At 41.0% G+C, this 22962-nt stretch overlaps 2 protein-coding genes across 7 annotated transcripts in view; one reads left to right on the top strand and one right to left on the bottom strand.

Moving 5' to 3' along the window:
• The window catches only part of LOC109401449 (G protein-activated inward rectifier potassium channel 3), a 496540-nt gene that overhangs the window by 48207 nt on the left and 425371 nt on the right, over nt 1-22962 (bottom strand). The gene's annotated exons all lie outside the window — the stretch shown is intronic.
• LOC109410474 (uncharacterized) lies at nt 12477-14665 on the top strand. 5 transcript variants are annotated; one of them, XM_062856949.1, is made up of 3 exons: nt 12477-13745; nt 14359-14455; nt 14516-14665. In XM_062856949.1, the coding sequence occupies exon 1, from the start codon at nt 12536-12538 to the stop codon at nt 13514-13516; it is 981 nt and encodes a 326-aa protein (XP_062712933.1). In that variant the 5' UTR covers nt 12477-12535; the 3' UTR covers nt 13517-13745; nt 14359-14455; nt 14516-14665. The 5 variants fall into 5 exon arrangements, with proteins under 5 accessions (XP_062712933.1, XP_062712934.1, XP_062712932.1 ...); XM_062856950.1 differs by having other exon boundaries at nt 14359-14429; nt 14514-14665; XM_062856948.1 differs by having other exon boundaries at nt 12477-13593.

A 22962-nucleotide genomic window follows, 5' to 3' on the forward strand; every position in this document is an offset into this window, starting at 1 on the left:
TTGTTTTCTCTGTCTCCATTGTTCTGTCTATTTTCTCTGATTTCTGTAAGATCTCTATCTTGTCTGTCTAATCTGTCTTCTTTGTATTCTCTGTCTTCTATGTCTTCTCTGTCTTGCCTGTCTCCTCTGCCCCCTCTGTCTTCATTGTTTTCTCTTTTTTTACTGTCTTCCCTCTTTTCTCTGTTTTCTCCACCTTCTCTGTCTTCTCTGGCTCATTTTTGTCTTCTTTATCTTTTCTGTCTACTTTGTCTTTCCTGCCTGTGTTGTGTTTTCTGTCTGGCTCGTCTTTATCTTCTTTTCCTTCTCTGTTTTCTCCGGTATTTCTGCCTCGTTATGTGTTCTCTATATTCTATGTCTTCTCTGTCTTCTCTGTTTTCCCTGTCTCCTCTGTCTTCCCTGTCTTATTTGCCCTCTCTGTATTCTCTGTCTCAATTGTCCTGTCTCTGTTTTCTATATGTTCTCTATCTTCTCTGTCTAATCTGTATTCTCTGTCTTTTCTGTCTTGTCTGTCTCCTCTGCCTCCTCTGTCTCCATTGTCTTCTCTGTATTTACGGCCTTCCCTCTTTTCTCTGTCTTCTCTATCTTCTCTGTCTTCTCTGGCTCATCTTTGTCTTCTTTATATTCTCTGTCTACTGGGTCTTTCCTGCCTGTTAAGTGTTCTCTGTCTTCTTTAACTCTTCTTTATCTTCTTTTTCCTCTCTGTTTTCTCTGGTATTTCTGACTTTTTATGTGATCTCCATATTCTACGTCTTCTCTGTCTTCCCTGTTTCCCCTGTCAACGCTGTCTTCTCTGTCTTATCTATCTTCTCTGTTTTCTTTTCCTTCTCTAGTTATGTTTTTTTATCTTCTCTGTCTTCTCTGTCTACTCTGTCTTCTTTGTCTTATCTGTCTTATCTGTCTTCTTTGTCCTCTCTGTCTTCTCTCTGTCAAACTTTCGCTGCTTTCTCTTTCTCTGTATTCTCTGTCTTCCCTGTTTTCCCTGTCTTCTCTGTCTTCTCTGTCTTATCTGTCTTCTCTGTCTCTTTGGCTTCTCTATTTTCGCTGTCTTCTTTGTCTTCTCTGTCTCCATTGTCCTGTCTATTTTCTATGTTTTCTATATGTTTAATCTTCTCTGTCTTCTCGGTCTTCTCGGTCTTCTCGGTCTTCTCGGTCTTCTCGGTCTTCTCGGTCTTCTCTGTCTTCTCTGTCTTCTCTGTCTTCTCTGTCTTCTCTGTCTTCTCTGTCTTCTCTGTCTTCTCTGTCTTCTCTGTCTTCTCTGTCTTCTCTGTCTTCTCTGTCTTCTCTGTCTTCTCTGTCTTCTCTGTCTTCTCTGTCTTCTCTGTCTTCTCTGTCTTCTCTGTCTTCTCTGTCTTCTCTGTCTTCTCTGTCTTCTCTGTCTTCTCTGTCTTCTCTGTCTTCTCTGTCTTCTCTGTCTTCTCTGTCTTCTCTGTCTTCTCTGTCTTCTCTGTCTTCTCTGTCTTCTCTGTCTTCTCTGTCTTCTCTGTCTTCTCTGTCTTCTCTGTCTTCTCTGTCTTCTCTGTCTTCTCTGTCTTCTCTGTCTTCTCTGTCTTCTCTGTCTTCTCTGTCTTCTCTGTCTTCTCTGTCTTCTCTGTCTTCTCTGTCTTCTCTGTCTTCTCTGTCTTCTCTGTCTTCTCTGTCTTCTCTGTCTTCTCTGTCTTCTCTGTCTTCTCTGTCTTCTCTGTCTTCTCTGTCTTCTCTGTCTTCTCTGTCTTCTCTGTCTTCTCTGTCTTCTCTGTCTTCTCTGTCTTCTCTGTCTTCTCTGTCTTCTCTGTCTTCTCTGTCTTCTCTGTCTTCTCTGTCTTCTCTGTCTTCTCTGTCTTCTCTGTCTTCTCTGTCTTCTCTGTCTTCTCTGTCTTCTCTGTCTTCTCTGTCTTCTCTGTCTTCTCTGTCTTCTCTGTCTTCTCTGTCTTCTCTGTCTTCTCTGTCTTCTCTGTCTTCTCTGTCTTCTCTGTCTTCTCTGTCTTCTCTGTCTTCTCTGTCTTCTCTGTCTTCTCTGTCTTCTCTGTCTTCTCTGTCTTCTCTGTCTTCTCTGTCTTCTCTGTCTTCTCTGTCTTCTCTGTCTTCTCTGTCTTCTCTGTCTTCTCTGTCTTCTCTGTCTTCTCTGTCTTTCCTGTCTTTCCTGTCTTCTCTGTCTTCTCTGTCTTCTCTGTCTTCTCTGTGTTCTCTGTCTTCTCTGTCTTCTCTGTCTTCTCTGTCTTCTCTTTCTTCTCTGTCTTCTCTGTCTTCTCTGTCTTCTCTGTCTTCTCTTTCTTCTCTGTCTTCTCTGTCTTCTCTGTCTTCTCTGTCTTCTCTGTCTTCTCTGTCTTCTCTGTCTTCTCTGTCTTCTCTGTCTTCTCTGTCTTCTCTGTCTTCTCTTTCTTCTCGGTCTTCTCTGTCTTCTCTGTCTTCTCTGTCTTCTCTGTCTTCTCTGTCTTTCCTGTCTTTCCTGTCTTCTCTGTCTTCTCTGTCTTCTCTGTCTTCTCTGTGTTCTCTGTCTTCTCTGTCTTCTCTGTCTTCTCTGTCTTCTCTTTCTTCTCTGTCTTCTCTGTCTTCTCTGTCTTCTCTGTCTTCTCTTTCTTCTCTGTCTTCTCTGTCTTCTCTGTCTTCTCTGTCTTCTCTGTCTTCTCTGTCTTCTCTGTCTTCTCTGTCTTCTCTGTCTTCTCTGTCTTCTCTGTCTTCTCTGTCTTCTCTGTCTTCTCTGTCTTCTCTGTCTTCTCTGTCTTCTCTGTCTTCTCTGTCTTCTCTGTCTTCTCTGTCTTCTCTGTCTTCTCTGTCTTCTCTTTCTTCTCTGTCTTCTCTGTCTTCTCTGTCTTCTCTGTCTTCTCTGTCTTCTCTGTCTTGTCCGTGTTCTCTGTCTTCTCTGTCTTCTCTGTCTTCTCTGTCTTCTCTGTCTTCTCTGTCTTCTCTGTCTTCTCTGTCTTCTCTGTCTTCTCTATCTTCTCTGTCTTCTCTGTCTTCTCTGTCATCTCTGTCATCTCTGGCTTCTCTGTCTTCTCTGTCTTCCCTGTCTTCTCTGTCTTCTCTGTCATCTCTGTCATCTCTGGCTTCTCTGTCTTCTCTGTCTTCCCTGTCTTCCCTGTCTTCTCTGTCTTCTTTGTCTGCTCTGTCTTCTTTCAGCTCGATGATGTAGTGAAAGGTGTGGGTCAAAAATTACCCTTATGCTTGAGTAGGGTTATAGAAGACTGAGAGTATAAGAAGTCAGATAGACAAAAATACATTGAAGACTTGGAAACAAAAAATACAAAGATTAAAATAATAACTGCCAGAAATCGAGAACACTACGAGCCCTAGAAATATAAAGAAGACAAAGACAGTAAGAATAAATAAGATAGAGAAGAGAATTAAAACAGAGAAAACAGAGAAGACAGAGACGACAGAGAAGACAGAGAAGATAGAGAAGATAGAGAAGACAGAGGAGGTAGAGAGGACAGAGAAGTCAGAGAAGACAGAGAAGGTAGAGAGGACAAAGAGGAAAAAGGAGACAGAAGCAAGAAAAGACAGAAGACAGAGAAAACAGAAAAGACAGAAAAGACATAGAAGGCATAGAATACAAAAGAAAAGAGGAGACACAGACACAGAAGACAGAGAAGACAGAAAACACAAAAAGACAAAGAAGCGAGGAAAAACTGAGTAGACAGGGAAGACAGAGAAAACAGAGAAGACAGACAAGACAGAGAAGACAGATAAGACAGAGAGGACAGAGAAGAAAGAAAAACCGAGAGACAGAGAATACTGTGAAGACAATGGAGACTGAGAAGGTAGAGCATATAGAGAAGACAGAAAAGATAGAGAAAACAAAGAAGATAGTGAATACAATGAAGACAGAGAAGGCTCTGTCTTCTCTGTCTTTTCTATCTTCTCAGCCTTCTCTGTCTTCTCTGTTTTCATTGCCTTAGCTAGCTTCTTTGGTTTCTGTCTACTACTTCCGCTCTATTTTCCCTGTTTCCTCTTCCTCTTCCGTCGTTTATGTTATCTCTGTCTTTTAGCTTCTGGCTGTCATTATTGAATGTTTTCAGCTGTTCAACAATTTGGCGCAATAATGGAAAAATGGCGCGAGAATCATAGTCCCCCTTTGAGCCCACACTCCAGCTTATCTTCATTCAACTTCTTTATCAACATTTATACACCTGAGCGACGCCCAACTGCAACGAATGGCAAGTTCAAGGCTTGCGATGCCGATGATGTTGATAAACCGGAAAGCGGTGCGAAGTGGTTCGAATCAATCGCTCTCGATAAGGAATTTATTCGAATGCCATATGAAACGGCAAGCCATTTGTGTTGTTCGAATTGTGTCATGACAAATTGATTAAATATAGACGCCAATTTTTGACAACTTTCCCTGTGATGGCTTTATCAGTTTTGCTCGATTTAACCATATTGCTCCGAGCTATCCGAGAAGCTGAGATAATGAACTGGCACGCGTCAGACGAACATGCATTTAGGCAAGAGGAAATTGGTACGACTTTTGAAACTGTCCGCGCGATCAGCCTCTACGATTCCGACTTTCTTGTGACTATCCGGGTTACGTTATACGATGTTATTCAAGTATATTTACGTGGTTTGTCGGATACAGCAGTGTACGTTATACGATTCAATCTGTAAGTGTATGTGAAAAGAAGCATTTTACGTTTATCCCTGTTAAATGCGACAAAATTCATCAGTTAATCGACTTTCCGTGCGAGTTAATTACTCTATTATTTTTGTCTGTTTTCGAATGTTTGAAGACATCAATCTCTATATTCTTTTTTTACCGATTCCGTTATCTTCTTCGTCCTCTCTGACTTCTCTATTCTCTCTGTCATGTATGTATTTTCTTTGTCTACTCTGTGTTCTATATTCAATCTGTCGTTTCTGTTTTCTTTTCTAACCATATGTTTCATGTAATCCATGTGTTTTTTTCTGCCTTCGCCTTCTGCTTTGTCCAGGGCTGCTCATTTTACTCTGTCTCCTCTGTCTTCTTTCTGTGTATTTTTTTTTTTGCATGCATCGTATTCGCTGTCTTTTTCGTATCTTCCTCCTGTCTTCCCTGTCTTTGCCATTGTCTGTGGTCTCTCTGTTTTTCATTTATATGAACTAGCTGAACTCATTGAAAGTTGTCAACAGTTCAGCACAATAATGAATAAATGGCGCGAAAATTAGACTTCCACAGTCGGCATACACGCCAACTTATCTGTTTCAACTTCGTTATCAACATCCACCTGCACGCTTCAAACTGCAACGATTGGCAAGTTCAAGCATTGCAATAACATTCACATGACAAACGGCATCAATGGTGCATAAACGATAAGGAACCTATCAGTAATCAAATGAAACCAAAGATTATTATTGACGACAAAGTTCTACAACTTTCCTTGTGACGGCTTTATCAGTATTGTTCGATACAGCTATATAGCTTTAGGGTTTCCGAGAAATTGAGATAATAAACAGAAATGCGTCATCAGATAACTAGAAATTGGCCGTGCTTGTGGAACAAAACAACAAACGATCAAAGCTTATGAAATCACATGCACACAAATATTTTTTTGAAAATTTTCCGCGAAATCAGGCATAGTTTTTCCGGCTTTTCTTTATGAATTTTCTCAACGGTGGAAAATTTTGTGGAAAACTTTTACCACTTATTATTTTCTTTGGATTTCTGAGAAAATTAGCTTTAATTTTTATTAAAAAACTTTGTTTCTACGATGCTTCGTTCTTGAGTTATGATTTTTCAAAAAAAAAGGCTAATATGACACATTTGAACGTTTTTAAACCAAACTGGCCATAACTCAAAAACGAAAAAAAAGAACATTCCAAAAATTTAAGCGATTAAAGCTCTTAAAATAACCTCCTCAAAAAATTATTTTTTATTAAATTTTCCATGAGTTCCGGCATACTTTTTCCGGCTTTTCTTCACAAATTTTCTCAACTGTGGAAAATATTGTTGAAAACCTTTCCAGTTTATATTTTTTTGAATTTCTGAAAAAATTTGCTTTTATTTTCTGAAACAAACTTTGCTCTTTCGATGCTTCGTTCTTGTGTTATGATTTTTCAAAGTAAGTAGTGTCAGGTCAAAACAAAGAATTTCCACCTGCGTTTTCCGGGAAAATAGGCGATCCTGAATTTTTCTCATTTTTTTGTTCATATATCCATGAGCCTGCAGGAGTTCCTCCGGAAATTCTTTCATGGGTTCCTCATCGAATTCCTCCAGAAGTTTCTCCAATAACTCCTCCAGGAGTTCCTCTTACAATTGCTCCAGAAGTTTCCTGGAAATTGCTCAAATAGTTTCTTGGGAAATTCCTCCAGGAGTTCCTCCGGAAATTCTTTTAGGAATTTCTTCCGGAAGCTCCTCCAGGAGTTTCCCCTACAATTGCATCACGAGTTCTTCCAGGGATTCCTACAGGGTTTCCTCCGGGAATTTCACCAGAAGTTCCTCCAGGAATTCCTCCACTAGTTCATCCGGGAATTCCTCCAGGAGTTCCTCCGGGAGTTCCTCCGGGAATTTCATCAGGGGGTTTCTCCACGTATTCCTCCGGGAATTCCAGGATTTCCTCCGGGAATATCATCAGGAGTTCTTCCGGAAATTCCTCCAAAAGTTCCTTCGGGAATTCCTTCAGGAGTTCCTACGCGAATTCATCCAGGAGCTTCCCCGGCAATTCCTCCAGAAGATCCTCGAGGAAATTCCTCCAGTTTTTTCGGGAATTTCCTGCAGGAGTTCCTCCGGAATTCCTCCAGAGATCCTTCGAGAATTCCTCCAGTAGTTCCCCTGGGAATTCCTAAAGTCCAGGAGTTCCTCCGGGAATTTCATCAGGAGTTCCTCCGGAAATTACTCCAGAAGTTCCTCCGCGAATTTCCAGAAGATCCTCGGGGAAATTACTCCAGTTTTTCCGGGAATTTCCTCCAGGAGTTTCTTCGGGAATTCCTCAAGGAGTGTTTTCCGGGAATCCCTCAAGGAGTTCCACAGGGAATGCTTCCAGGAGTTCCGCCGGCAATTCCTCTCAGTAGCTCTTCCGCGAACCTCTTAGGATCTCCTCTGGGAACTCCTCTTGGAGCTCCTTCCAGGAATTCCTCCAGGTGTTCCTCCGGGAATTGTTCCGACATTTCCTCCCGTAATTCCTTTAAGAGCTCCTCCGAAAATATTTCCGGGAGATCCTCTAGAAATTCCCACTGATTCTTAAAAAAAAATCGCCGAAGAGTTCATTAGGAAATTTGCTTCAGGGATTGCTTCAGAAATTCCTCTATGAATTTCTTCAGAAATTCCCCTAGGGAGGGTTTCTTCCAGAGATTTCAAATCTTGCATTCCTCCACGAGTTCAGAAATTTTGCCAAAGGAGTTTTGAGAACTTCGCCCATTCATTCCTTCAGCCTTTTTTTTTTGTAGAATCTTCCAAAAATTTCTTCGGTAATTTCTCTAAGGATTCCTTCGGAATATCCAATATGAATTCTTTTAGAAATTCTTTCAGAAAACCCTTTTAGGATTCCATCGATTGCATTAAAAAAATTATCCCGGGATTTCTATAGCAATTCCACTAGGGATACATTCCAAAATTACTTGAGTTGCTTTAGGAATTTATCCAGTAGTTCCTTGAGAAATTGGACTTAAAATTCCTACAGAAATTTCGTGAAAAATTCATTTTATAATCCTTCCATAGATTCATAAACTCCGCTATGAATTCCTGCAGAAAATATTACAGGATTTTTTTTATATTCTTTCAAAGATACTCTTTTTCTTCTTCTTTTTTGATGCAACGTCTATGGAAGTTCCTCCAGGAATTCCTCCAAGAGTTCCTCTGGAAATTCCCCAAGAGACCCTCCGGGAATTCCTAAAGGAGTTCTTCCCGGAATATCACCAGGAATTCCTCCAGGAGTTTCTCCGGGAATAACTCCGGAAATTCATCCAGGAGCCCAATAAACCTAGATCACCCCAAGGCATCCAATAAGTTATGGAACTTAAGTCATATGATCTGTAGGCACCTGAATGGAATCAATGCAATTAATTCCTGGGGGAACTATGCAAAATACTCTTAGAGCCGTAAGATATAGGCGGACAGCTGTTTTGAGTGTATTTGGATGTTCTAGAATATCCAAACTATCCTGGAGTTGAGACTCACATGGTCAACCGGATCTACCGCAGCTCCAATTCAATATAACTTTGCGACTTTTGACCGTTATGTTTCGAGTTGCTTTGTAATTGAAAGAGAACTACTTTTTACGGTTACGGGACATTTCAACGTTCGCAAAATGTCTTGAAGTTTAGGACTTCCAAGTTCTACACAGTCTACCACAATCGCTATTGAATCTACGTTAGCGGTTATTGGACAATGCTATCCATGGTACTCCAAAATGTTAAGAGAAAATCTTTCTTAGATTGTATGTTATTGTACGATATGCAGAATGGCCTGGAGTTCAGGATATTCAAGGTCTACAGAATCTACCACAATCACCATGCAATCTACGTTAGCGATTATCGGTCAATGTTATCCATGGTACTCCGAAATGTTACGAGAAAATCTTTCTGAGGTTGTACGTCATTGTGAGGTATACTAAATGTCCTGGAATTTAGCTTTCGAAGTCTACAGAATCTACCACAATCACCATGCAATCTACCCTAGCGATTATCGGTCATTCATATCCATGGTACTCCGAAATGTTACGAGAAAATCTTTCTGAGGTTGTACGACATTGTAAGGTATGTAAAATGTTCCGGAGTTCAGGACTTTTAAGATCAACAGAATCTACCGCAATCGCCATGCAATCTACGTTAGCAGTTTTTGGCCATTTTTTACCATGGTACTCCGAAATGTTACAAGAAAATGTTTCTGAGGTTGTACGACATTGTAAGGTATGTAAAGTCTACTGGAGTTCGGGGCATTCAAGGTCTACAGAATCTACCGCAATCCCCATTGAATCTACGTTAGCGATTATCGGTCATTGTTATCCATGGTACTCCGAAATGTTACGAGGAAACCTTTCTGAGGTTGTACGTCATTGTGGGATGTGTAAAAGATCGTGGAGTTCAAGTTTTTCAAGATCTACATAATCTATCGCAATCACCATGCAATCTCCGTTAGCGGTCATCGGTCATTGTTATCCATGGTAGTCCTAAATGTCTGTGGTTGTACGACACTGTAAGATATGCCAAATGTTCTGGAGTTCAGGATTTTCATGTTCCACAGTACCTACCTCAATCGTCATTCATTTCATACTTGCTGCTTAGATCTGCTGTTGTTCAAGGTGTTCCGGAATGCAAGGAGAAGTCTTTTTCATGGTTGTCGAACGTTTTAAGGTTTTTTTTGTCTGCATTAACGAGAGTTTTAACCCGTGGCTAGTTCATCTCGGGACCCACGCTTTACTTCCCTTCCGAAGGAAGAACCCACATTTTGTTGGTATGTCGGGAGTGGGATTCGATCCCAGGTCCTCGGCGTGATAGTCTTGCGTTCAACCACCACACCAGGTCCACTCCACGTTTTAAGGTTTGTAGAATGCCCTAGAGGTAAACTTTTAAGGTCTGCAAAATCTACTCTAACCTCCATTGAATCTAGGCTTGCTGCTTATCATTGATGTAATCCATGGTGCTCCGCAATGTAACAAGAAGTTCTTTAACGGTTGTCAGACATTGTGAGATATGAAAAATGTTCTGAGGTTCAAAAAATTCAAGCTCTATTGCATATACCGGAATGCCGTTCTACACCCCTTTAGGCATTTTGGTGAAACCTTTCAGAAGTTTTTCCTTGTTTTTTTTTTGAAAATTTCCATACCAATTTTGTTTGCAATATGTAGTTAAGAAAAGGAACTTGTTATTCAATAATTGGTAAAGAAAATTAAATCCGGATACCATACTGGTTTTTCAATCAGAGTATTTTTTACCCTTTGGAGCCGGAAGGGTCATATATGATCCCAACATAGAAACGGCTGTATAAATTCACCCATTCGATTAAACAAAGTTGTTGCAAGTTAAGTCCTTTACTAGGAAAAAAATGGGAATATTTATGTTTGGGACTTCATTGATATCCCGGAACTCCTGAACACCATGAAATTTGGATAAATGAAATAATTGACATACCAGGTGTTCTAAAAGCTGAACCTGGATGTGGGTTTCATTTATATGTATCCATTTAGCCTTCGTCAAGTATATCGAAAGGTGTTTTATATACTGGGATGTTCTAGATGTTCCAAACTGTTCTATAATGAAGTCCTTCAAATTGACTAGAATAGCTTTATGTGTTTTCGTCATAAATAATAGTATTGCACAATCTGCTGAGATCAGTGTCTCCGGAATCTCAAGTGATATTTAAAGACACTACAGAGATATTCCAGGTCAGTCAAACTACCTTGAAGTTCAGGACTTCAGATCTACACTCGTAACAGTACCCATATCCGTTATACTGGGTAACGCTGTATAATCAACCGCAGTTACCGGAGCAATCTGAGATCTACTAGATTATTATGAACCTTTGGGACATCTAGGGTCGTCCAAACTGTTCTATAATGAAGTCCTTAAAATCTACAAGAATAACTTTGTGTTTTCACCATAAGTAATAGTATTGCATAATCTGCTGGGATCCGTGAAGCTCATGAAATCTCAAATGTCATTTAGAGACACCACAGGGATATTCCAGGTCAGCCAAACTACCTTGAAGTTCAGGACTTCAGATCTACACTCGTAACAGTACCCATATCCGTTATACTGGGTAACGCTGTATAATCAACCGCAGTTACCGGAGCAATCTGAAGTCTACTTTTTTATTATAAACCTTTGGGACATTCGCGGTCGTCCAAACTGTTTTATAATGATTTATAATCTACAATAATAGCTTTGTGTTTTCACCAAAAATGATAGTATTGCATAATCTGCTGGGGTCCGCGGAGCTCTTGAAATCTCAAATGTCATTTAGAGACACTACAGGGATATTCCAGGTCAACCAAACTACCTTGGAGTTCAGGACTTCAGGTCTACTTTCGTAACAGTATCCATATCTGTTTTACTGAGTAACGCTGCATAATCAATCGCAGTTACTGGAGCAATCTGAAGTCTACTTTTTTATTATAAACCTTTGGGACATTCACGGTCGTCCAAACTGTTTTATAGTGAAGTCCTTCAAATCTACAAGAATAATTTTATGTGTTTTCTCCATAAATAATAGTTTTGTATAATCTGCTGGGATTCGCGAAGCTCTTGAAATCTCAAATGTCATTTAGAGACACTACAGGGATATTCCAGGTCAGCCAAACTACCTTGAAGTTCAGGACTTCAGATCTACACTCGTAACAGTACCCATATCTGTTATACTGGGTAACGCTGTATAATCAACCGCAGTTACCGGAGCAATCTGAAGTCTACTTTTTTATTATAAACCTTTGGGACATTCGCGGTCGTCCAAACTGTTTTATAATGAAGTCCTTCAAATCTACAATAATAGCTTTGTGTTTTCACCAAAAATGATAGTATTGCATAATCTGCTGGGGTCCGCGGAGCTCTTGAAATCTCAAATGTCATTTAGAGACACTACAGGGATATTCCAGGTCAGCCAAACTACCTTGAAGTTCAGGACTTCAGATCTACACTCGTAACAGTACCCATATCTGTTATACTGGGTAACGCTGTATAATCAACCGCAGTTACCGGAGCAATCTGAAGTCTACTTTTTTATTATAAACCTTTGGGACATTCGCGGTCGTCCAAACTGTTTTATAATGAAGTCCTTCAAATCTACAATAATAGCTTTGTGTTTTCACCAAAAATGATAGTATTGCATAATCTGCTGGGGTCCGCGGAGCTCTTGAAATCTCAAATGTCATTTAGAGACACTACAGGGATATTCCAGGTCAGCCAAACTACCTTGAAGTTCAGGACTTCAGATCTACACTCGTAACAGTACCCATATCTGTTATACTGGGTAACGCTGCATAATCAATCGCAGTTACTGGAGCAATCTGAAGTCTACTTTTTTATTATAAACCTTTGGGACATTCACGGTCGTTCAAACTGTTTTATAGTGAAGTCCTTCAAATCTACAAGAATAATTTTTATGTGTTCGTGTAAAAAATAGTATTGCATAATCTGCTGGGGTCCGCGGAGCTCTTGAAATCTCAAATATCATTTAGAGACACTACAGGGATATTCCGGGTCAGCCAAACTACATTTGAGTTCAGGACTTCTACTATATATTATTATTAACCTTTGGGTCATTGAGAGTTGTCCAAGCTAACCTGAAGTTTAGCTCTTGATAGTAATAGTAGTTAGTCTCACAATGAACTTTAGACTGTAATCTGTACTCCCCTCATGAGTCATTTCAAGATAGTTTTGAACACTTCGTTAAGTAGTGTTATACATGATCCACTGTACTTACCAAAGCAGTTAGAGGAACAATACGCGTGTAACATTCAGAAAACTTGCTGGACATGATAGATTATAAATCGTTGCTTTTAATGAAAGGGTTCACCATTGGTATTCATGCCCTAATCACTGATAATGTTATCATAGAATGCAACGGGCGCGATGAAGGCCTTTATCATCGCACCCCAAGCCAGAAGCGCATTCAGTCCAGGGAGAAACCGCGAACCAGTCGTTAACCGTGAAAATGGATGAACCGGATCGCGCAAAGTTTGACGTTGCGAAGAAGCTCGGATACCACATCGGCGACATTCGCCAACAATATCGTGCATATTGGACATCAACCGACCCAACTGAGCAGCAGATAGGATTAGCCGTGTACTTTATTGATACGTTCCTGTTTAGAGTGGGAAATGAGAGAAATGATTCCCCGGACACCGTTGGGTGCTGTTCACTGCGCTTTAAGCATTTCGATCTAAAGAAGAATGTTATCAAGTTCGACTTTCGAAGTAAGGGGAACCAACCCTATAGAAACGAGAAGGAAATCGATCCGGGGGCGTTTGAAGTGTTGGAGAAACTGAACAAGAATAACTCCGACCCCTCGGCTAAACTATTTGACTTGATAAAGCCCAGAAAGATCAACGGTTGGCTAAAAAAGATTGATAAAGATTTCACAACCAAAGTGTTCCGAACCCTCAGGGCAACGGATTTGATGGAGCAAATGATCAACAAAAAAAGAGAAAAAATCAGCAAAACAAGAGGAGAATTCGCCACGGACGATATAGTGGATATGTTCGAGGAGTCTTGCCTAGAGGTGGCCAAACTGTGCAACCATCTGAAAAAGGATAAAAAAATAGAAAGAAAAATTCGTAAGACTGAGCAATTAATAAAAAGCCCTGCTACCCATCAATTTTTTGAAAAGTTAATTGAAAGGGATAATAAAAACGAAGAAGCCAAATTACAAACTCTAAAAGCTGAAGCAGAAAGGAAAAAACCATCAGCCATCACCACTTTGGTATTTTACATCGATCCACGCATCGTCGTGGCGTGGTGCAAGAAACATGGCATTGAATTAAACCGGATCTACTCGCGAAGTCAGCTGAAGAAGATTAAGTGGGCTATTGAAGATATCGACAGCAGCAGCCAACCCGGTTCCAGTAGTGGTCAGACAAGCCAATGTTCGGGAACCACTGCGACCGGCACTGAGAGCACCAGTGAAAGTGATTAACAATGGAGGGCATCAATTAATTCTGCAATTCTTTTCGTACATTTTTTTTTCAAGCAACACCTGCGGCAATATCTTTGGTAATTCTTTTCATTATGCCTTCGGCCATTCTCTTGGTCGACTAGAAAAATATATCAAGTTTACAACACATTGTGTTATGATGATATGATTTTTTTCTATAACTTATTTTGTTATAAACTAGATGCAGGATGATGTTAAAATAACTAAAGCTGTAAGTACACCGGTCTAATAAAAAATGACCTATTTTGTTATAATCAGAACAAAATTATAACACAATATGATATAAATTTTAGCTTCAAGAAAACTAGTTTCTATCATATTTTGATCAAATTGTGCAAAATGATGTTCTGAATGTCAAAGAATCAGAACTAAATTATTTCACAATGAGTTATCGAACAACATTTATAACATAACATGATACAATTGAGTTATAATATTTTTAAACACCAATGAAGTTAAACATGATTATATCACAATGAGTTATACATATCATGGTTTGTTACAATTATGTTATATTTTTGTTAGAATCTTCAAGTCGGGAAGTTTTAATTTTTAAGGGTTTCACGACACAGACGGATGAGTATTTTGTAATGATAAAAGCAGTAAAATCCGAATTCTTTCGTTGAGGAACCGTTGCAGAAGTTCCCTAATGACTCCAAAATGCCATTCCTGGAGCAATACTCGAGTATAGCAAAAGCAACTCAGTGTTTTTTCGAAATTGTGTCTAAGTAAGATACTCATTGATACATATACATACATTGATTCTGTCCTTGAGAGTTTCGACTCCATTGATAACCGTGATACTTGTTTCTTTTTCTTTCCAGAATTGTTGCACTATTGGTTGCTTTGCTGTACTTCACTGCTATTTCTGTTCCTGGCTACCCTCTTTGGCTATGTGGGTTAAAACCAAACTCTAAATATGTATTTCTTTTCCAACTTTTGCCACTTTTAACGTTTTTTTTTTTTCTTTTTTTTTCAGAGCTGCCTGCTGTTTTCGATTTTAGATTGGTTTACTGCAATCCTGTGTCGAATTCCATGGTTTTGACATGCCTAGGTGTTATTTTTTTTATATTTTTATGTAAAATATGCATGTTTTTGAAAAAATAAAAAGGTTTTGTGTCTTTTTGAAAAGCTTTTTTTTGCAATAAGGAAAAACGAGAAATTCGCCATATAAATTTGAATGCTCCATGAACAATGAACTGCGTACAAATAAAATGTATTCTCCCTAAATAAAAAAAATATGCTCTATAATTCGTCTGAATTGCAGCGGTGAAACAAAAAAAAACCAAATTAATCCACCTAGTGGTGATGGTGCCTTTCTCGTCGAATATGTTCTCACGATCTTTCCGTCGACGTAAGTCAAAGTGTTCCTGAATCTTGATATTTTTAAAGAAAAGCAAGCGTTTTATCAAAGCCATCATTGAATTGACTTAAAACTTATTGATGGCACATAGTCCGACGTTATGTTTAACATATAAGCGAGCTGAGTAATATCAGACTTATCAGTTGACTGCTTGAGCACCTTTACCAACACTGGAGGCTGATCAATATCAAGACGATACTAACAAGCTAAGATATAACTTTTTACACAATCACAGATCACTTTGCAGTCTTCGACAAAGTTTTTTCTGCACATTTTAGGCTATATTTTATTGACCGTTGATAGGTAGTAACCCAAGCAACACATATGTTATATAAAGGTTACGACAGCGCAAGTTTTAGCTGTATAGAAGTTTATTTGACGTTATTCCAGCATAATGTTAGAATTACGTCAAATTTACTTCTATAGAACCAAAACAACCGCTGTTGTACCTCTTATATAACATGTGTATTGCTTGGGAAGTATAGTGAGACGTCTGTTTGTATGTGGGTTTAATTTGTCAAGAATTTGTTCTCTTACACATATTTATCGCATGCATTGATTTTATTTACTTTCGTAGTTCCGGTGAAGTACCAAACGCTGGTTGTGCGTGCAACTCTACCGGCAGTCTCTAATGTAATATGAGCCTATTTTCTAGCTAACCGTTCCTCAGGTTATTAAGAAGCCGGGATGTAATGTATTTCGTGGTACATTTAATTACTTTCGATGCGGTACCGGAACAGGTTCCAGAGCACTACCGAGGCTCCCAAATATAGTCTGAAACTATTTCATTGCTAACGAGCATTAGGTTGCCTAAAAAACATGATTAGCTTTATCTCATTCATGGGTATAGATCACTTTTACATTTGATCACTTCCAGTGGGACACCCAGAACTACTCCCGGTTGTCTAAAATATGATCTGATGCTATGTTCTTACAAATCGATCATTGTGTTATCAAAAAAGCTGCTATTTCATGTACTGTCAAACCCTGCGTATTCATCACTCTTTAATACGACATTTTTTCTCAATTCGACAATGTCGCAATACGAATGATCCGATATTGTGCTGTTACTCACACCCGCAGCGGCTCCTCGTGCAGCTGTTATTTCCGGAAGTTCAAATTTAGTGCTTTCCGACACCTGATCTGTTTGGTGATCAACCGCAGTGAACTTCGGAAGCCAACAATCGTAAAATAAACAAGCTATTAATTCGTACCACCACAGAACCTGTAGGATTTGTACTCAAAAACAAACCCTAAAATCTAAACAAAAACTAAAATAGAGTAAGTTTATCGAATTAAAAGTTTACCCAGGTAATTTGACTGCAATCATTGTCAAATTAGTGTGGTTTTATGGTACCACACGCATGGGTTTGGTTCAATTTCACAATTTACCAGTTTCGGTTCACATTTTGCCGCTTACCGATAGTCCCTGTTGTGGTCTTATACTACTTTCATGCAAATTGTTAATCAGTTTTCCTGAAAAGTCGCGAATTGATGTACCGCATGCATGGGTGTGCTTTCATTTGTGCATTTCGCCAGTTCCGGCGAGACACTCGAAACTGGTTCCGGAACACTACCGGTAGTCTTAAATGTGGCCTGAGGCTATTTTCTTGCTGACCGTTCTTCGCGTTATCGAAGAAGCTGTTATTTAATATCTTGCGTGCATGCATTTAGTTCCGTTCTACGTTTGACTACTTCCGGCGGGGAACCGGTTTCGGCACACTATTGGTTTTCCAAAGTATGGTCTATGATTTTTTTTTTCTTGTTAACCGTTCATCAGGTTACCTAAAAAGTCATTTAATGTGTCGCATTTATGGGTTTGGTTCTTCTTTATATTTGACACATCCAGTGGGGCACCCGTAATCGATTGCGGAACACTACCGGTTGCTCCAAATATGACCGTAAACTTTTTTTGCCAAATCAAGATACCTAACAATCCAGGATTAGATGTGTCGCATGCATGGGTTTGGTTCACTTTTGTATTTGGCCATTTCCGGCGGGACACCCGGAACCGGTTCCGGATCACTACCGGTTTAGATATGTTCTGAGAATACGTTCCTGCTTACTGTTCATCGGGATATCCAAAATGCCACTACATATTTGATATGTCGCATGCATAGGTTTGGGTAACTTTTATACTTAGCCACCTCCGGAGGGAGGCCTTCCGATATGGTCTGAGAATGTTTTCCTGCTTACTGTTCATCAGGTTATCGGAAAAGCCGTGGTTTGATATGTCGCATGCATGGGTTTAATTCACTTTTATGATTGGCCACTTCCGGCGGGGCACCCGGAACCGGTTCCGGGACACTACCGGTTCAGATATGGTCTGAGACCATTTTTATGCTTACCGTTCATCAAGTTAACGAAAATGCCATAGTTTGATGTGTCCCATGGATGGGTTTGTAGCGTTTTCATATTGAGTAACGGTCCGGAACACCTAAATGGCCATAACACCGGAACCGCTGGACCGATCCGAACCATTTTCAATAGGAAATAATGGGACCAGATTCCGCGTCGAATGAACCATCGGTGGTTAAAATCGGTTGAGGTTTACTGCCTAAAAGTGTTGTGAGTTTATTTTGTACACACACATACACACATACGCGCACACACACACATACACACACCCAGCCAGGGTTCCCGGAAAGCTGGGAAGAGTGGGCCTGAAAAGGCTGGCCCGTCCCGGAACGATGGGAACAAGGGGTTGCGACCGTTGGTGGGCCCTCAACAGCCACAGAGAAGGGCGATCAAAGGGGAGGACCCCCCTTGGACGAAGGTAGAGCGGAAGAGGAAGAAGAAGGCGAATCCGCAGGTAGTAGCGCAGGATGCCAAGCCAAGGCGTAGGAGGGCAGGTGCCAAGCGCGAGAAAGGCGACGCGATCGTCATCAAGACGGAACAGTCCAAGTACTCGGACGTCTTGAAGATGATGCGAAGCGACGCCAAGCTTGAAGGTCTTGGAGCCGACGTACGCAGTATTAGACGAACTCGTACGGGCGAGATGATCCTGGAGCTGAAGCGCCAGAAAGAGCACAAGGGCGCCGCCTATAAGAGGCTGGCAGAAGAGGTCCTTGGTGAGGGTGTGCAGGAGAGGGCTCTGTCACATGAGGCGACTCTGAAGGTCAAGGACATTGATGAGATCACCGAAGTGGAAGAGCTCGTCACGGCACTGCGGCAACAGTGCGATGTGCAGGTGGCCGCCGCAGCCGTTAAGCTACGGAAAGGGCCAGCAAGCTTCAGGTGTCTGGAACCAGGACACAAGTCATGGGACTGTAAAGGCCCCGACAGGCGCAAACTGTGCAGGCGATGCGGCGATGAAGGTCATAAGGCCCAAAGCTGCACGAGTCCGCCCATCTGCATGATCTGTACCGGGAAATCCTCGAACAACAGACATCCGATGGGTGGTCCAAGGTGCCCGGCCTTCAAGAAAGCCGCAGTGAACAACAAATCACAGTGCAGGTAACGCAGCTGAACCTGAACCACTGTGATGCGGCTCAGCAACTGCTTTGTCAGGCGGTTTCTGAGTGTGAGACGGATATCGCCATCATATCGGACCCATACCGAGTACCCGCCGGCAACGGCAAATTGGTCGCGGATGGGACCAGAAAAATGGCGGCGATATGAACGACGGGTAAATACCCCGTCCAGGAGTTGGTGTCTGCTACCTATAAGGGCTTCGTGGTCGCCAAAGTAAACGGGGTCTTCTTCTGTAGCTGTTATGCGCCTCCGCGGTGGCCGATCGAGCAGTTCACGCAAATGCTGGACCGCTTAACGACCGTGCTAATAGGGCGAAGGCCGGTGGTAATAGCGGGTGACTTTAATGCCTGGGCTGTGGAATGGGGAAGCCGTTTCACGAACCAGCGGGGTCAGATCCTGCTAGAAACACTGGCCATCTTAGATGTCGACTTGGCTAATGTCGGTACCAAGAGTACCTTTAGTCGAAACGGAGCGGAGTCAATTATTGACGTGACCTTTTGTAGTCCTAGCCTAACAAGTAGTTCGAACTGGAGAGTAGATGATGGCTACGCTCACAGCGACCACCTGGCGGTTCGCTACAGTATCGACTACAACAACAGCAGACAGCGGATAGAAGAAGAGGCGGCTAGGCCAAGGCCAAGCCCTCGCAGGTGGAAGACATCATACTTCGACGAAGGGGTAGTTAGGGAGGCGCTCCGCCGTGAGCGAAACTTAATCGGTTTAGACGGCGACGAGCTGGTAGCGGTGCTCTCACGTGCGTGTGATGCGACCATGCCTAGGCGAGTCCACCCTAGAAATGGGAGGCCACCGGCTTACTGGTAGACCGACGCGATTGCGGACCTGCGCCGCGCCTGCCTACGGGCTAGGCGGCGGATGTAGCGAGCACGATCAGAGGAAGAGCGAAACGAACGGCGGGTGGTGTTCGCCGCTGCAAAAGCCGCGCTTAAGACCGGGGTGACGCCTACAGGGTCGTTATGGCCAAGACGAGAGGTGTGATGGCTCCTACAGAGCAATCTCCAGAGATGTTGGAGGGGATCATTGGAGGACTTTTTCCGCGTCATGATCCTAGTCCTTGGCCTCCTTTCGTAGGACAGCCGGGGACTGGGGCTGGCGATGAGGAGAGGGTCACCGATGTGGAACTTGCGGGGATAGCTAAGTCCCTTAGCGTAGGTAAGGCCCCAGGTCCGGACGGAGTTCCGAACCTGGCCTTAAAAGTAGCTATTGCAGAGGCTCCCGAGATGTTCAGGTCTGCTATGCAGAAATGCCTTGATGAGGGAGTTTTCCCAGAAGCTTGGAAGAGGCAGAGCCTGGTACTATTGCCAAAGGCGGGGAAACCACCCGGAGACCCGTCGGCATATAGACCAATGTGCTTGATTGACACGGCGGGGAAGGTGCTCGAAAAGATCATCCTCAATAGAATGTTGAGGTTCACCGAGGGCGAAAATGGTCTTTCGAGTAACCAGTACGGCTTCCCGAAGGGGAAGTTCGCCGTAGACGCTATCTTGTCGGTTACAAAAACCGCCGAGAAAGCACTCAAGCCTAAGAGGAGGGGAATTCGCTTTTGCGCGGTAGTGACACTGGATGTTAGGAATGCGTTTAATAGCGCCAGCTGGTTTGCTATTGCCGATGCGCTCTTGCGCCTGGGGATACCGGAGTACCTGTACAAGATTCTCGGAAGTTACTTTCAGAATCGTGTACTAGTCTACGACACGGAGGTGGGTCGGAAGTGCTTTCACATAACCTCAGGAGTCCCGCAAGGTTTCATCCTGGGTACGGTGTTATCGAATGTCGTGTACGACGAGGTGTTGAGGTTAGCGTACGGCGGATTAACAGTCTTCTGTTCAGTGACGACATTCAACAAATCTTCTTGAATCAGCACAAGCTCCATTCGAAATTTCAACACAGCGTAATTGTCATCACCTAGCTTCTTGAAAGACATCTGAGATCACCCATAGCGCTGGAACTTCTTCTTGAACTTCTCGGAATAGCTGGTCACGGTTGTACAGATCGGATAGCGTACTCTTCTTCAACGAGTTTTCCTGGGCTCATAACCTATTGGTAATTGAGTAGACAATTGACTAAAACACGTCTTTATGGTTTGAAGTATAATTGAGGAATGATTTATAGTTTTCTACTTATGTAAAATAGCAGAGCACATCCGCGGCGCAATGGATCAACGAAGCAAACTTTTCTAACATTCGCCGCATGTAAACAAAGGCGCCACTGTATATGGACAATAGCATTATGACAGCAGTCGAGTTATGTCAAACACACAAAGCTACCATAGACTTAATAGCTACTGTGGCGCTATCTGTTCATGCCGTAGCGACCGTTTTAGTTCCAATTTTGCATACATATTTTAAAGGCACGCTGCATTTGTTTATCCTGGCTCTGCTCACTCGTAAAACGAGGCAGATAATCCAAATCAGACGCATTTGTTTACGAATTGTCAAGATTAGTGCTCATGAAAACGTTAGTAGGCGTGGCATTGTGGCAACCGTATTTGTATTATTTGATGTTTCACCTTAAGGCATCGTTCATGTGTTTGGCCGAATGCCAATTCTCCAAATGCCATTAGGTCAAATGTGCTTTGACCAAATTATGATTAAACCGAAATCCTAAACCTAAATCATTGACATTTCCAGGTTATCAGCCAAAATTAACTGAAGGTATTTTCATCACAGATTTTACGGAATTTTCATCAGACATTTCCGGCAATACAGTAATGCCCCGATTTATCATCCCCCCTCGTCAATTTTGGGATGATAAGACAGGGATAGAACTATCAATGACGCATATTTTTTCCAAAGAGCTCAATGTTCTATCTCTCATAGTTAAAAATATATTGGTTTTTTTCTTCAAAAAATCACTTTTTTCAAAAAGTAATATCTCAGAAAGGAGCAAATGGATTTTCAATCGCTGAACTACATTGAAAATATCGTACTCTGTTCTATTGATGGTGAAAAAATTGTGAGTACCTTTTTTGTTTGAAGCTTTTTATTGAATTTAAAAAATACGGTTTTTTACATAGAAAATCAGTTGTAACTCTTAAAATCGATGAGACGCAAAGTGGGTGTCTTCGACAATATTGTGACTTCTTGGATGCTCTGAAAGTGCTCAGAAAAAAGTACATATAGCGATAAAATCAACGCAAAAAATTATATTGAATAAAAATGGATCTTCATACGGAAAACGAAACAATTCAAGCAAATTTTACTCTTCTTTGCTAGATAGATCAAAGTAGCTTGATAAATGGTCATCAATTTCATTTAAGAACCAATGTTTATTTATACTGTCATCAGCATTGGGGCACAATGTTGGTAAGATATTGCGAATTATGTATCTTTGATAGGCTTTTATGTTAACATCAATATTTACCAGTGATTTACATTTTCGCTATCCATGAATTAAAGAGATAAAATTAAAATTTAACTGATGGAAATTAGCTAAAAATCACTTTTCAAGTTGAGTCTATTGACGGAATGTAGAATATAAACAAGTTTAAACTTTTTTGACATGGTTACTTCGATCTATCTAACAAAAACGATTAGAATTTTCTTGAAATGTTTTGTTTTCCATATGAAAATCCATTTTTATTCAATATAATGTTATGCGTTGATTTTTTCGCTATACTTTGTTCCGAGCACTTTTACAGCATCCAAAAACTCACAATATTGTCGAAGACGCCAACCTTGTATCTCATCGATTTTAATAGTTACAACTGATTTTCTATGTAAAAAACCGTATTTTAAAAATTCAATAAAAAGTTTCAAACAAAAAAGGTACTCACTATTTTTTTCACCATCAATAGAACAGAGTACGATCTTTTCAATGTAGTAGCGATTGAAAATCCATTGAGCTCTTTGGAAAAAAAATATGCGTCATTGATAGCTCTAAAAGTGCTCGGAACGAAGTTTTTACGAGAAACGAATGGATTAAAAGTTATTGCACGAAAACTGAATTTCATGGATCACCCTAACATGATTCTTTTAACCTTCCGTTAATCGCGCTGTTGTACTTTGTACAACACATGAGAATTATCGACTATTACTTTGGAACCATCTTTTCTATCGATGTCAACCCCAAATGTATTCTACAGGAATCTTATTTGGAATATTATAAGACCTTTTTTGAAAACAGTATAACTCCTTATAATGCGGAAAATAGAAAATTGCAATATGAAGAACGTACTATATTTAAGATAAGATAGACAGTTGAATGTGAATTAGTGTATTTCAAAATCTAAATGATCTAGAAATATGGTGTCTTCGGCAAAGTTACTTGGGATATCAAGGGCCTTCGCAAGGTCATCTGAGAAATTCAGATTTCAACCGATAGGCGACGCTAGTGAGCATGTAATTTTTATATCCCATATAACTCAGGATCCCGAGTACTTAGAAAGATGGTGTCTTTGGCGAAGTTGTTTGGTTGGTTAAACACTAACTGATGGAAAGCCGTTTGGTTTGAAACTCCACATCTAGGTGGCGCTAGTGGGCATTGAAATTTTATAACTCATACATCTCAGGACCCTGATTACTTAGAAAGATGATGTCTTCTGCAAAGTTGTTTAGTATATCAAACACTAACTGAT

Source organism: Aedes albopictus, chromosome 3 (assembly GCF_035046485.1).
Source record: "Aedes albopictus strain Foshan chromosome 3, AalbF5, whole genome shotgun sequence".
Taxonomy (NCBI): domain Eukaryota; kingdom Metazoa; phylum Arthropoda; class Insecta; order Diptera; family Culicidae; genus Aedes; species Aedes albopictus.

Coding starts and splice junctions, on each gene's coding strand:
- LOC109410474 (XM_062856949.1), top strand. CDS start 12,536: ATGGATGAACCGGATCGCGCAAAGTTTGACGTTGCGAAGAAGCTCGGA.